At 33.4% G+C, this 12,500-nt stretch overlaps 1 protein-coding gene across 5 annotated transcripts in view; it reads left to right on the forward strand.

The window, feature by feature from the left end:
* Nucleotides 1-12,500, forward strand: part of LOC133611410 (VPS10 domain-containing receptor SorCS1-like) — a 358,768-nt gene that overhangs the window by 243,021 nt on the left and 103,247 nt on the right. For all 5 annotated transcript variants that reach the window (XM_061968164.1, XM_061968155.1, XM_061968172.1 and 2 more), the window contains 2 exons: nucleotides 11,944-12,090; nucleotides 12,170-12,272. In XM_061968164.1, coding sequence (XP_061824148.1) covers nucleotides 11,944-12,090; nucleotides 12,170-12,272 — 250 coding nt within the window. The remainder of the gene's footprint in view (nucleotides 1-11,943; nucleotides 12,091-12,169; nucleotides 12,273-12,500) is intronic.

Consider the following 12,500-nt stretch of genomic DNA (forward strand, 5'->3'; position numbering starts at 1 on the left):
AAAATAAAAATATATATACCACATGAGACTACTCAATAAAACAGGTTTATTTTTTTATTTATTAAAAATTAGAATTAAATATATTTTTCATAAATAAACACTTTACGTAATAATTATTAAAAATTTAGTAGAAAAATATTTAAATTATTATAATTTTTTTTACCATGATGACAAGCAGATACTGAAGGCTAAATAATTATTTTTGGAGCTTAAATTATAAAAACAAAACAAAACCGTTTTCTTCTCATTATTCACTAATTACTCTATTTGTTATGTCAAATCCTACTAAATACACCCCAAAAATCTTACAGCACTTAAAAAAAAAAAATTATATATATATATATATATATATATATATATATATATATATATATATATATATATATATATATATATCACATGAGACTACACAATAAAACAGGTTTATTTATTTATTAAAAATTAAAATAAAATATAATTTTCATGAATAAATACATAAATAATAATAAATAATAAATAATTATTAAAAATTTAGTAGAAAAATATTTAAATTATTATAATTTTTTTTACCATTATGACAAGCAGATACTGAAGGCAACAAAACCGTTTTCTTCTCATTATTCACTAATTACTCTATTTGTTATGTCAAATCCTACTAAATACTCCCTAAAAATCTTACAGCACTTGAAAAAAAAATATATACATATATATATATATATATATATATAGATTGTAGCTGAGATAGGCTCCAGCGCCCCCCGCGACCCCAAAAGGGAATAAGCGGTAGAAAATGGATGGATGGATGTATATATATATATATATATATATATATATATATATATATATTTTTTTTTTTTTTTTTTTATTTCACATGAGACTACACAATAAAACAGGTTTATTTTTTCATTTATTAAAAATTAAAATAAAATATAATTTTCATGAATAAATACATACATGTACGTAATAATTATTACAAATTTAGTAGAAAAATATTTAAATTATTATTATTATTTTTTACCATGATGACAAGCAGATACTGAAGGCTAAATAATTATTTTTGTAGCTTTAATTATAAAAACAAAACAACACCATTTTCTACTAATTATTCACTATTTACTCTCATTTGTTGCGTCAAATCCTACTAAATACTCCCCAAAAATCTTACAGCACTTTAAAAAAATAAAAATAAAATAAATATATATATGTATATGTATATATATATATATACCACATGAGACTACACAATAAAACAAGTTTATTAATTTTTTTATAAAAAATTAAAATAAAATAAATTTTTCATGAATACATACATACATGTACGTAATAATTATTAAAAATTTAGTAGAAAAATATTTAAATTATTTTTACCATTATGACAAGCAGATACAGAAGGCTAAATAATTATTTTTGTAGCTTTAATTATAAAAACAAAACAAAACCGTTTTCTTCTCATTATTCACTAATTACTCTGTTATGTCAAATCCTACTAAATACTCCCCAAAAATCTTACAGCACTTTAAAAAATAAAAAAAACAAAAAATAAAAAATAATACATAAAAAAAATATATATACAGTATCACATGAGACTACACAATAAAACAGGTTTATTTTTTATTTATTAAAAATTAAAATAAAATATAATTTTCATGAATACATACATACATGTACGTAATAATTATTAAAAAATTAGTAGAAAAATATTTAAATTATTATAATTTTCTTTACCATGATGACAAGCAGATACTGAAGGCTAAATAATTATTTTTGTAGCTTTAATTATAAAAACAAAACGACACCATTTACTACTAATTATTCACTATTTACTCTCATTTGTTGCGTCAAATCCTACTAAATACTCATGGCATGAGCAGCATTTACAACAATGAAAGTAAAAAGACAAGAATGCAGAATTAAAGGAAGGAAAGCAAGACTCCATCGTCGTCCCAAAGGGACACCAGGAAACGGCTTCCTAAAATATGACCCTGTTGCAACAACAACAACAACAACAACAACAACAAACTTCTTCTGCTGTCTTCACGGAGCAGGTGTTGGTGGCATGCAGCTTGTCACTCTTACATAAGTAGCAAGTAGTTCCGTGTTAGCAGTCGCACTTGCAGCCAGCAGGCCTGCAAACATCTGTGTGTGCTGACAGACGTCTTCTGAGGTCACACATGGTTGCACACACACGCTACTGGCAGGCTTCAGCAACAATGGCGCTTTCAATTTTTAACACATAAAAAGCTCCTCGCCGCTATTGCAACATTGGTTCTATTGCTGCTGTGTCGTGCGACACACGGAACCCACAAGCAGTGAAGTTGTCACGTTGTGTCAGGGCCGGCCCGTGGCATAGGCCGTATAGGCAAATGCTAAGGGCGCCGTCCATCAGGGGGCGCCACGCCAGTGCCGCAAATGTTGGAGAAAAAAAAAAAAAAAGTTGGTACTATTATTTCTAAATACAAAAAATAATCCCACGTTAATTAAAATGCAAAGTAAAGCCTATATAATAGAAATATTATTTGTTACAACATTACGCCCCCTCCCTTCCCGTATCATGACTCTTTTTGGACGTCACCACATCAAAAAATCAACACAAGATGTCAAAACGGCCAAAACTGTCAGGTGCCCAGGGAAGAAAAAAGAGAAAAGAAGAGGAGGAGAAACGAGAAAAAGACAAGAGGTAGCAGGTAGGTAACGTTAGCCTACATGAAATTATTGGTCTGTTACAGAATGTGATAGTAACCTGGCTTTTTAGCATTAAGCTAATGTTACATGATTCGGCAATTGCTAATCAATAAATAGCTAGTTCTGTTTTAACGTCGGGTTAATGTTGTGGAGGGGGCTAAATTGTTATGGAAAATAATAATGTAACGTTAGGTAATTACAGTACTCCCACCTTACATTCCTCAGGGACATTTGTATTAGATCTTTTAAGCAGGTGTTTTTTGTTTACATTGTTATTGCCTTCTGGTTAGCTAATGTTTGCCCTGCAGGTAATAGTCACTTTTCCACCCCTTTATATATTAGGTATAGTTGTAAGCCTAGTTGTTAAAGTGCACACCATTAATGTAAATTAAGCAATATATATGTAAAAAATATTGTATTTCATATATTCATTTTTTATTTTTTGCATTCATTTATTTATTCATATTTTTTTTTATCTTGTTAACTATTCTGATTGTTAATTTGCTTTCTTTAAGTAAAAAAAAGGTCAAAGACAAAGCTATTCGGTTTCTTGTGAGTATATACACTTCACTGCCGATGTGGGGGGGCGCCACCTAAAATCTTGCCTAGGGCGCCAGATTGGGCCTGCGTTGTGTAAATGGTAAATAAAAAGAGAATACAACAAATCCTTTTCAACTTATATTCAATTGAATAGACTGCAAAGACAAGATATTTCATGTTCCAACCGAGAAACTTCATTTTTTATTGCAAATAATCATGAACTTAGAATTCAATGGCAGCAACACATTGCAAAAAAGGTATTTTTACCAGTGTGCTACATGGCCTTTCCTTTTAACAACACTCAGCAAAGGTTTGGGAACTGAGGAGACACCTTTTTGAAGTGGACCTCTTTCCCATTCTTGCTTGATGTACAGCTTAAGTTGTTCAACAGTCTCCCTTCTCATATTTTAGCCTTCACACATTTTCAATGGTCTGGACTACAGGCAGGCCAGTCTAGTACCCGCACTCTTTTACTACGAAGCCACGCTGTTGTAACACGTGACTTGGCATTGTCTTGCTAAAATAAGCAGGGGCGTCCATGATAACGCTGCTTGGATGGCAACATGTGTTGCTCCAAAACCTGTATGTACCTTTCAGCATACTGTTTATTACAGTATACTTACAGCATACTGTAATAACTTGAAGTAAATAATGAAGATTAAAAACCAATTACAAACAAAAAATTAAAAAAAATTAAAATACTTAAAAGCTTACCTTTTTTATATTTGTATAGTTTGTATATAATATTAATGTTGTAAGTACTATATTTTATATATCGAGTGTGTGAATGTGAGTGTGGATGTTGTCTGTCTATCTGTGTTGGCCTTGCGATGAGGTGGCGACTTGTCCAGGGTGTACCCCGCCTTCCGCCTGAATGCAGCTGAGATAGACTCCAGCAGCCCCGCGACCCCGAACGGGACAAGCGGTAGAAAATGGATGGATGGATGGATGCATAGGAAGGGTGGTCCTAAAGAGATAGGCATTTTTCAGAGGTCTCAAGAAGGTAATAAATACAAAAATGTGTGTGTGTGTGTGTGTAGGTGTGTGTGTGTGTGTGTGTGTGTGTTCTTGTATTTCTACCTTTCTTGAGACACCAACAAGGAAAAGTATCTTCCATATGAGGAGGTGTGAACAAGTGATGACATAAATCAATAACATTGCATCTAATAGAGAATGTCTCATTTGCACCCCTGGTGGTGATATCTATAAAAATGAGGGTGGTCCCAAAAAGGAGAGTTTTTTCACATTGACTGTGTGTCGCTTTTAAAAGTGATCCCCCTCTGGTCAACATATGAAATAACAAGTGTGTGTAAGAAATGTAAATGTGCCTCCTTTGGCCAAAATTAATGAAAAAAAAAAAAAAAAAAAAATGTATACAGTGACAAACCGTAATCACTTGAAGTAAATAATGAAGATTAAAAACCAATTATAAACAAAAAAAAAAATCAAAAAATAAATAATTCACTTAATAGCTTACCTTTTTTATATTTGCATAGTTTGTATATATATTTTTAATGTTGTAAATACAAATGTTTATATATCTAGAAAGGGTGGTCCCAAAAAGGAGGGATTTTTCACATTGACTTTGTGTCGCTTTTAAAAGTGCTCCCCCTCTGGTCAACATATGAAATAACAAGTGTGTGTAAGAAATGTAAATGTGCCTCCTTTGGCCAAAATTAATGAAAAAAAAATAAATATATATGTATACAGCGACATACCGTAATCACTTGAAGTAAATAATGAAGATTAAAAAACAATTATAAACAAAAAAAAAAATCAAAAAATAAATACTTAATTTAAAAGCTTACCTTTTTTATATTTGCATAGTTTGTATATATTTTTAATGTTGTAAATACAAATGTTAATATATCTAGAAAGGGTGGTCCTAAAGAGGTAGGCATGTTTTCAGAGGTCTCAAAAAGGTAATAAATACAAAAATGTGTGTGTTTGTTCTTTTATTTCTACCCTTCTTGAGACATGAAGAAGGAAAAGTATCTTCCATATGAGGAGGTGTGAACAAGTGATGACATAAGTCATGGTCCCAATAACATCACATCTAATAGACAATGTCTCATTTGCACCCCTGCTGGTGACATCCATCAAAATGAGGGTGGTCCCAAAAAAGACGGATTTTTCAAATTGGCGATGTGTCGTTTTTAAAAGTGCTCCCCCTCTGGTCAACATATGAAATAACAAGTGTGTGTAAAAAATGTAAATGTGCCTCCTTTGGCCAAAATTAATGAAAAAAAAATATATATATATGTATACAGCGACATACCGTAATCACTTGAAGTAAATAATGAAGATTAAAAACCAATTATAAACAAAAAAAAATCAAAAAATAAATAACTAACTTAAAAGCTTACCTTTTTTATATTTGCATAGTTTGTATATATTTTTAATGTTGTAAATACAAATGTTTATATATCTAGAAAGGGTGGTCCTAAAGAGGGACGCATTTTTCAGAGGTCTCAAGAAGGTAAGAAATACAAAAATGTGTGTGTTTGTTCTTTTATTTCTACCCTTCTTGAGACATGAAGAAGAAAAAGTATCTTCCATATGAAGAGGTGTGAACAAGTGATGACATAAATCAATAACATTGCATCTAATAGACAATGTCTCATTAGCACCCCTGCTGGTGACATCTATCAACATGAGGGTAGTCCCAAAAAGGAGGGATTTTTCAAATTGGCGATGTGTCGTTTTTAAAAGTGCTTCCCCTCTGGTCAACATATGAAATAACAAGTGTGTGTAAGAAATGTAAATGTGCCTGCTTTGGCCAAAATTAATGAAAAAAAAAAAAAAAAAAAATATATATATATATGTATACAGCGACATACCGTAATCACTTGAAGTAAATAATGAAGATTAAAAACCAATTATAAACAAAAAAAAAAATCCAAAAATAAATAATTCACTTAAAAGCTTACCTTTTTTATATTTGCATAGTTTGTATATATATTTTTAATGTTGTAAATACAAATGTTTATATATCTAGAAAGGGTGGTCCCAAAAAGGAGGGATTTTTCACATTGACTGTGTGTCGCTTTTAAAAGTGATCCCCCTCTGGTCAACATATGAAATAACAAGTGTGTGTAAGAAATGTAAATGTGCCTCCTTTGGCCAAAATTAATGAAAAAAAAAAATATATATATATATATATGTATACAGCGACATACCGTAATCACTTGAAGTAAATAATGAAGATTAAAAACCAATTATAAACAACAACAAAAAAATCAAAAAATAAATAATTCACTTAAAAGCTTACCTTTTTTATATTTGCATAGTTTGTATATATATTTTTAATGTTGTAAATACAAATGTTTATATATCTAGAAAGGGTGGTCCCAAAAAGGAGGGATTTTTCACATTGACTGTGTGTCGCTTTCAAAAGTGATCCCCCTCTGGTCAACATATGAAATAACAAGTGTGTGTAAGAAATGTAAATGTGCCTCCTTTGGCCAAAATTAATGGAAAAATAAATAAATATATATATATATATGTATACAGCGACATACCGTAATCACTTGAAGTAAATAATGAAGATTAAAAACCAATTATAAACAAAAAAAAAATCAAAAAATAAATACTTAATTTAAAAGCTTACCTTTTTTATATTTGCATAGTTTGTATATATTTTTAATGTTGTAAATACAAATGTTCATATATCTAGAAAGGGTGGTCCTAAAGAGATAGGCATTTTTCTCAGGTCTCAAGAAGGTAAGAAATACAAAAATGTGTGTGTTTGTTCTTTTATTTCTACCCTTCTTGAGACATGAAAAAGGAAAAGTATCTTCCATATGAGGAGGTGTGAACAAGTGATGACATAAATCAATAACATTGCATCTCATAGACAATGTCTCATTTGCACCCCTGCTGGTGACATCCATCAAAATGAGGGTGGTCCCAAAAAGAAGGGATTTTTCTAATTGACTGTGTGTCGCTTTTAAAAGTGATCCCCCTCTGGTCAACATATGAAATAACAAGTGTGTGTAAGAAATGTAAATGTGCCTCCTTTGGCCAAAATTAATGAAAAAAAATAAAAAAAATATGTATACAGTGACAAACCGTAATCACTTGAAGTAAATAATGAAGATTAAAAACCAATTATAAACAAAACAAAAAATCAAAAAATAAATAATTCACTTAGTAGCTTACCGGTACCTTTTTTATATTTGCATAGTTTGTATATATATTATTAATGTTGTAAATACAAATGTTTATATATCTAGAAAGGGTGGTCCCAAAAAGGAGGGATTTTTCACATTGACTGTGTGTCGCTTTTAAAAGTGCTCCCCCTCTGGTCAACATATGAAATAACAAGTGTGTGTAAGAAATGTAAATGTGCCTGCTTTGGCCAAAATTAATGAAAAAAAAAAATATATATATATGTATACAGTGACAAACCGTAATCACTTGAAGTAAATAATGAAGATTAAAAACCAATTATAAACAAAAAAAAAATCAAAAAAAAGATAATTCACTTAATAGCTTACCTTTTTTATATTTGCATAGTTTGTATATATATTTTTAATGTTGTAAATACAAATGTTTATATATCTAGAAAGGGTGGTCCTAAAGAGGTAGGCATTTTTCAGAGGTCTCAAGAAGGTAAGAAATACATGAATGTGTGTGTTTGTTCTTTTATTTCTACCCTTCTTGAGACATGAAGAAGGAAAAGTATCTTCCATATGAGGAGGTGTGAACAAGTGATGACATAAATCAATAACATTGCATCTAATAGAGAATGTCTCATTTGCACCCCTGCTGGTGACATCAATCAAAATGAGGGTGGTCCCAAAAAGGAGGGATTTTTCAAATTGGCGATGTGTCGTTTTTAAAAATGCTCCCCTTCTGGTCAACATATGAAATAACAAGTGTGTGTAAGAAATGTAAATGTGCCTCCTTTGGCCAAAATTAATGAAAAAAAATAAAAAAAATATGTATACAGTGACAAACCGTAATCACTTGAAGTAAATAATGAAGATTAAAAACCAATTATAAACAAAAAAAAAAATCAAAAAATAAATAATTAATTTAAAAGCTTACCTTTTTTATATTTGCATAGTTTGTATATATATTTTTAATGTTGTAAATACAAATGTTTATATATCTAGAAAGGGTGGTCCCAAAAAGGAGGGATTTTTCAAATTGACTGTGTGTCGTTTTTAAAAGTGCTCCCCCTCTGGTCAACATATGAAATAACAAGTGTGTGTACGACATTGAAATGCGCCTCCTTTGGCCAAAATTAATGAAAAAAAAAAATATATATATATGTATACAGCGACATACCGTAATCACTTGAAGTAAATAATGAAGATTAAAAAACAATTATAAACAAAAAAAAAATCAAAAAATAAATAATTAATTTAAAAGCTTACCTTTTTTATATTTGCATAGTTTGAAAATATATTTTTAATGTTGTAAATACAAATGTTTATATATCTAGAAAGGGTGGTCCTAAAGAGGTAGGCATGTTTTCAGAGGTCTCAAGAAGGTAAGAAATACAAAAATGTGTGTCTTTGTTCTTTTATTTCTACCCTTCTTGAGACATGAAGAAGGAAAAGTATCTTCCATATGAGGAGGTGTGAACAAGTGATGACATAAATCAATAACATTGCATCTAATAGACAATGTCTCATTTGCACCCCTGCTGGTGACATCCCTCAAAATGAGGGTGGTCCCAAAAAGAAGATATTTTTCAAAATGACTGTGTCCCTTTTAAAAGTGCTCCCCCTCTGGTCAACATATGAAATAACAAGTGTGTGTACGACATTGAAATGCGCCCCCTTTGGCCAAAATTCATTTAAATAAATAAATAAATATGTATATAGAGACATACTGTAATAACTTGAAGTACATAATGAAGATTAAAAAACAATTACAAACAAAAATATAACTAAAAGCTTTTTTTTTAAATATTTGCATAGTATGTATACAGTATATTATTAATGTTGTAAATACAAATATTTATATATCTCAAAAGGGTGGTCCTAAAGAGGTAGGCATTTTTCAGAGGTCTCAAGAATGTCAGAAATACAAGAATGTGTGTGTGTTTGTGAGGGGGGGTGTTCTTTTATGTCTACCCTTCTTGGGACATCAAGAAGGAAAAGTAGCTTCCATATGAGGAGGTGTGAACAAGTTAGGACATAAATCATAATCCTAATACGGAAAAAAATTGCATCTAATAGAGAATGTCTCATTTGCACCCCTGCTGGTGACATCTATCAAAATGAGGGTGGTCCCAAAAAGGAGGGATTTTTCAAATGGACTGTGTTGGTTTTAAAAGTGCTCCCCCTCTGGTCAACATATGAAATAACAAGTTTGTGTAAGAAATTCAAATGCGCCCCTTCTGGCCAAAATTAATATTATTAAATTAATACAAATTACATAAATATATATATATGGAGACAAACTGTAATAACTTGAAGTAAATAATGATTAAAAAACAATTCCATCCTTCCATTTTCTACCGCTTGTCCCCCCTGGGATCGCGGGGGGGTGCTGGAGCCCATCTCAGCTGGTGCATGTCTTTGGAAGTGGGAGGGGCCTATCCCCAGGTGGGAGGAGCCTATCCCCAGGTGCATGTCTTTGGAGGTGGGAGGATTCCGAAAAAAATTCAAAATAAATAAAAATGACTAAAAGCTGACCTTTTTTATATTTGCGTAGTTTGTGTATATTATTAATGTTGTAAATACAAATAATTATACAGGTAAAAGCCAGTAAATTAGAATATTTTGAAAAACTTGATTTATTTCAGTAATTGCATTCAAAAGGTGTAACTTGTACATTATATTTATTCATTGCACACAGACTGATGCATTCAAATGTTTATTTCATTTAATTTTGATGATTTGAAGTGGCAACAAATGAAAATCCAAAATTCCGTGTGTCACAAAATTAGAATATTACTTAAGGCTAATACAAAAAAGGGATTTTTAGAAATGTTGGCCAACTGAAAAGTATGAAAATGAAAAATATGAGCATGTACAATACTCAATACTTGGTTGGAGCTCCTTTTGCCTCAATTACTGCGTTAATGCGGCGTGGCATGGAGTCGATGAGTTTCTGGCACTGCTCAGGTGTTATGAGAGCCCAGGTTGCTCTGATAGTGGCCTTCAACTCTTCTGCGTTTTTGGGTCTGGCATTCTGCATCTTCCTTTTCACAATACCCCACAGATTTTCTATGGGGCTAAGGTCAGGGGAGTTGGCGGGCCAATTTAGAACAGAAATACCATGGTCCGTAAACCAGGCACGGGTAGATTTTGCGCTGTGTGCAGGCGCCAAGTCCTGTTGGAACTTGAAATCTCCATCTCCATAGAGCAGGTCAGCAGCAGGAAGCATGAAGTGCTCTAAAACCTGCTGGGAGACGGCTGCGTTGACCCTGGATCTCAGGAAACAGAGTGGACCGACACCAGCAGATGACATGGCACCCCAAACCATCACCCAACCATGCAAATTTTGCATTTCCTTTGGAAATCGAGGTCCCAGAGTCTGGAGGAAGACAGGAGAGGCACAGGATCCACGTTGCCTGAAGTCTAGTGTAAAGTTTCCACCATCAGTGATGGTTTGGGGTGCCATGTCATCTGCTGGTGTCGGTCCACTCTGTTTCCTGAGATCCAGGGTCAACGCAGCCGTCTACCAGCAAGTTTTAGAGCACTTCATGCTTCCTGCTGCTGACCTGCTCTATGGAGATGGAGATTTCAATTTCCAACAGGACTTGGCGCCTGCACACAGCGCAAAATCTACCCGTGCCTGGTTTACGGACCATGGTATTTCTGTTCTAAATTGGCCCGCCAACTCCCCTGACCTTAGCCCCATAGAAAATCTGTGGGGTATTGTGAAAAGGAAGATGCAGAATGCCAGACCCAAAAACGCAGAAGAGTTGAAGGCCACTATCAGAGCAACCTGGGCTCTCATAACACCTGAGCAGTGCCAGAAACTCATCGACTCCATGCCACGCCGCATTAACGCAGTAATTGAGGCAAAAGGAGCTCCAACCAAGTATTGAGTATTGTACATGCTCATATTTTTCATTTTCATACTTTTCAGTTGGCCAACATTTCTAAAAATCCCTTTTTTGTATTAGCCTTAAGTAATATTCTAATTTTGTGACACACGGAATTTTGGATTTTCATTTGTTGCCACTTCAAATCATCAAAATTAAATGAAATAAACATTTGAATGCATCAGTCTGTGTGCAATGAATAAATATAATGTACAAGTTACACCTTTTGAATGCAATTACTGAAATAAATCAAGTTTTTCAAAATATTCTAATTTACTGGCTTTTACCTGTATATCTAGAAAGGCTGGTCCTAAAGAGGGAGGCATTTTTCGGAGGTCCCCAGAAGTTCGGAACTACAAGAGTGTGTGTGTGTGTGTGTGTGTGAGTGTGTGTGCTGACAAAGCCGTGCAGCAGCAGCATCAGTTAGCGCTCTAGTGAGAGTCACCAATCGACAAAACAAAAGTGGAAATATCTCTGGGGCTGTGGCAGATGTTGTTTTCATCCCGCACGGTCCTACAGATGGTCCAAAAAGTGCTCCTTGTCAGGAAAACTATCGCTTCCTGACATGTCTCGCTCCCTCAACTAGCGCATCGACTTTGCTTTAGTCTGAATTATTTATGCTTGTTTTTCTCCCGCTCTCCCAACACCCTTTTTTTTTTTCTTCTGATTTTTTTTTCTCTCTCTTTTTTTTTCTCCTCTTTTTTTCATGCTCCGGCGTTTCATGTTTGCAGGTTGCCGGCATTAAAGGCGTGTTCCTGTCAAATAAAGTTGTCGAGAACCAAGTGAAAACTTACATTACGTACAACAAAGGCAGAGACTGGCGGCTTCTGCGGGCCCCGGCGACGGATCTCCAGGGGAAGAGCGTGGATTGCGAGCAAGTGAGCGTCACGCCGTCGGTCTGCCCACATGACGGTGTTTTTTAAAAACAACAATTTTACATTTGTGTTTGCTTGTCAGCCGTACTGCTCCTTGCACCTGCACCTGCACGTGTCTGAGAATCCCTACACCTCCGGAAACATCGTCAGCAAAGACACGGCGCCGGGTGTTATCATCGCATCAGGTGAGGAGATTGTATCGACAAGGGCATGAAAGAGAACCAGCTAAGGGTTTGTCATTTGAATGACATTGTTTCATGCTGCTAATCAGAGGTGGGTAGAGTAGCCAGAAATTGTACTCAAGTAAGAGTACTGTTACTTTAGAGATTTATTACTCAAGTAAAAGTAAGGAGTAGTCACCCAAATATTTACTTGAGTAAAAGTAAAAAGTATGTTGTGAAAAAACTACTCAA

The sequence above is a fragment of the Nerophis lumbriciformis genome, linkage group LG02, assembly GCF_033978685.3.
Source record: "Nerophis lumbriciformis linkage group LG02, RoL_Nlum_v2.1, whole genome shotgun sequence".
Classification (NCBI taxonomy): Eukaryota; Metazoa; Chordata; class Actinopteri; order Syngnathiformes; family Syngnathidae; genus Nerophis; species Nerophis lumbriciformis.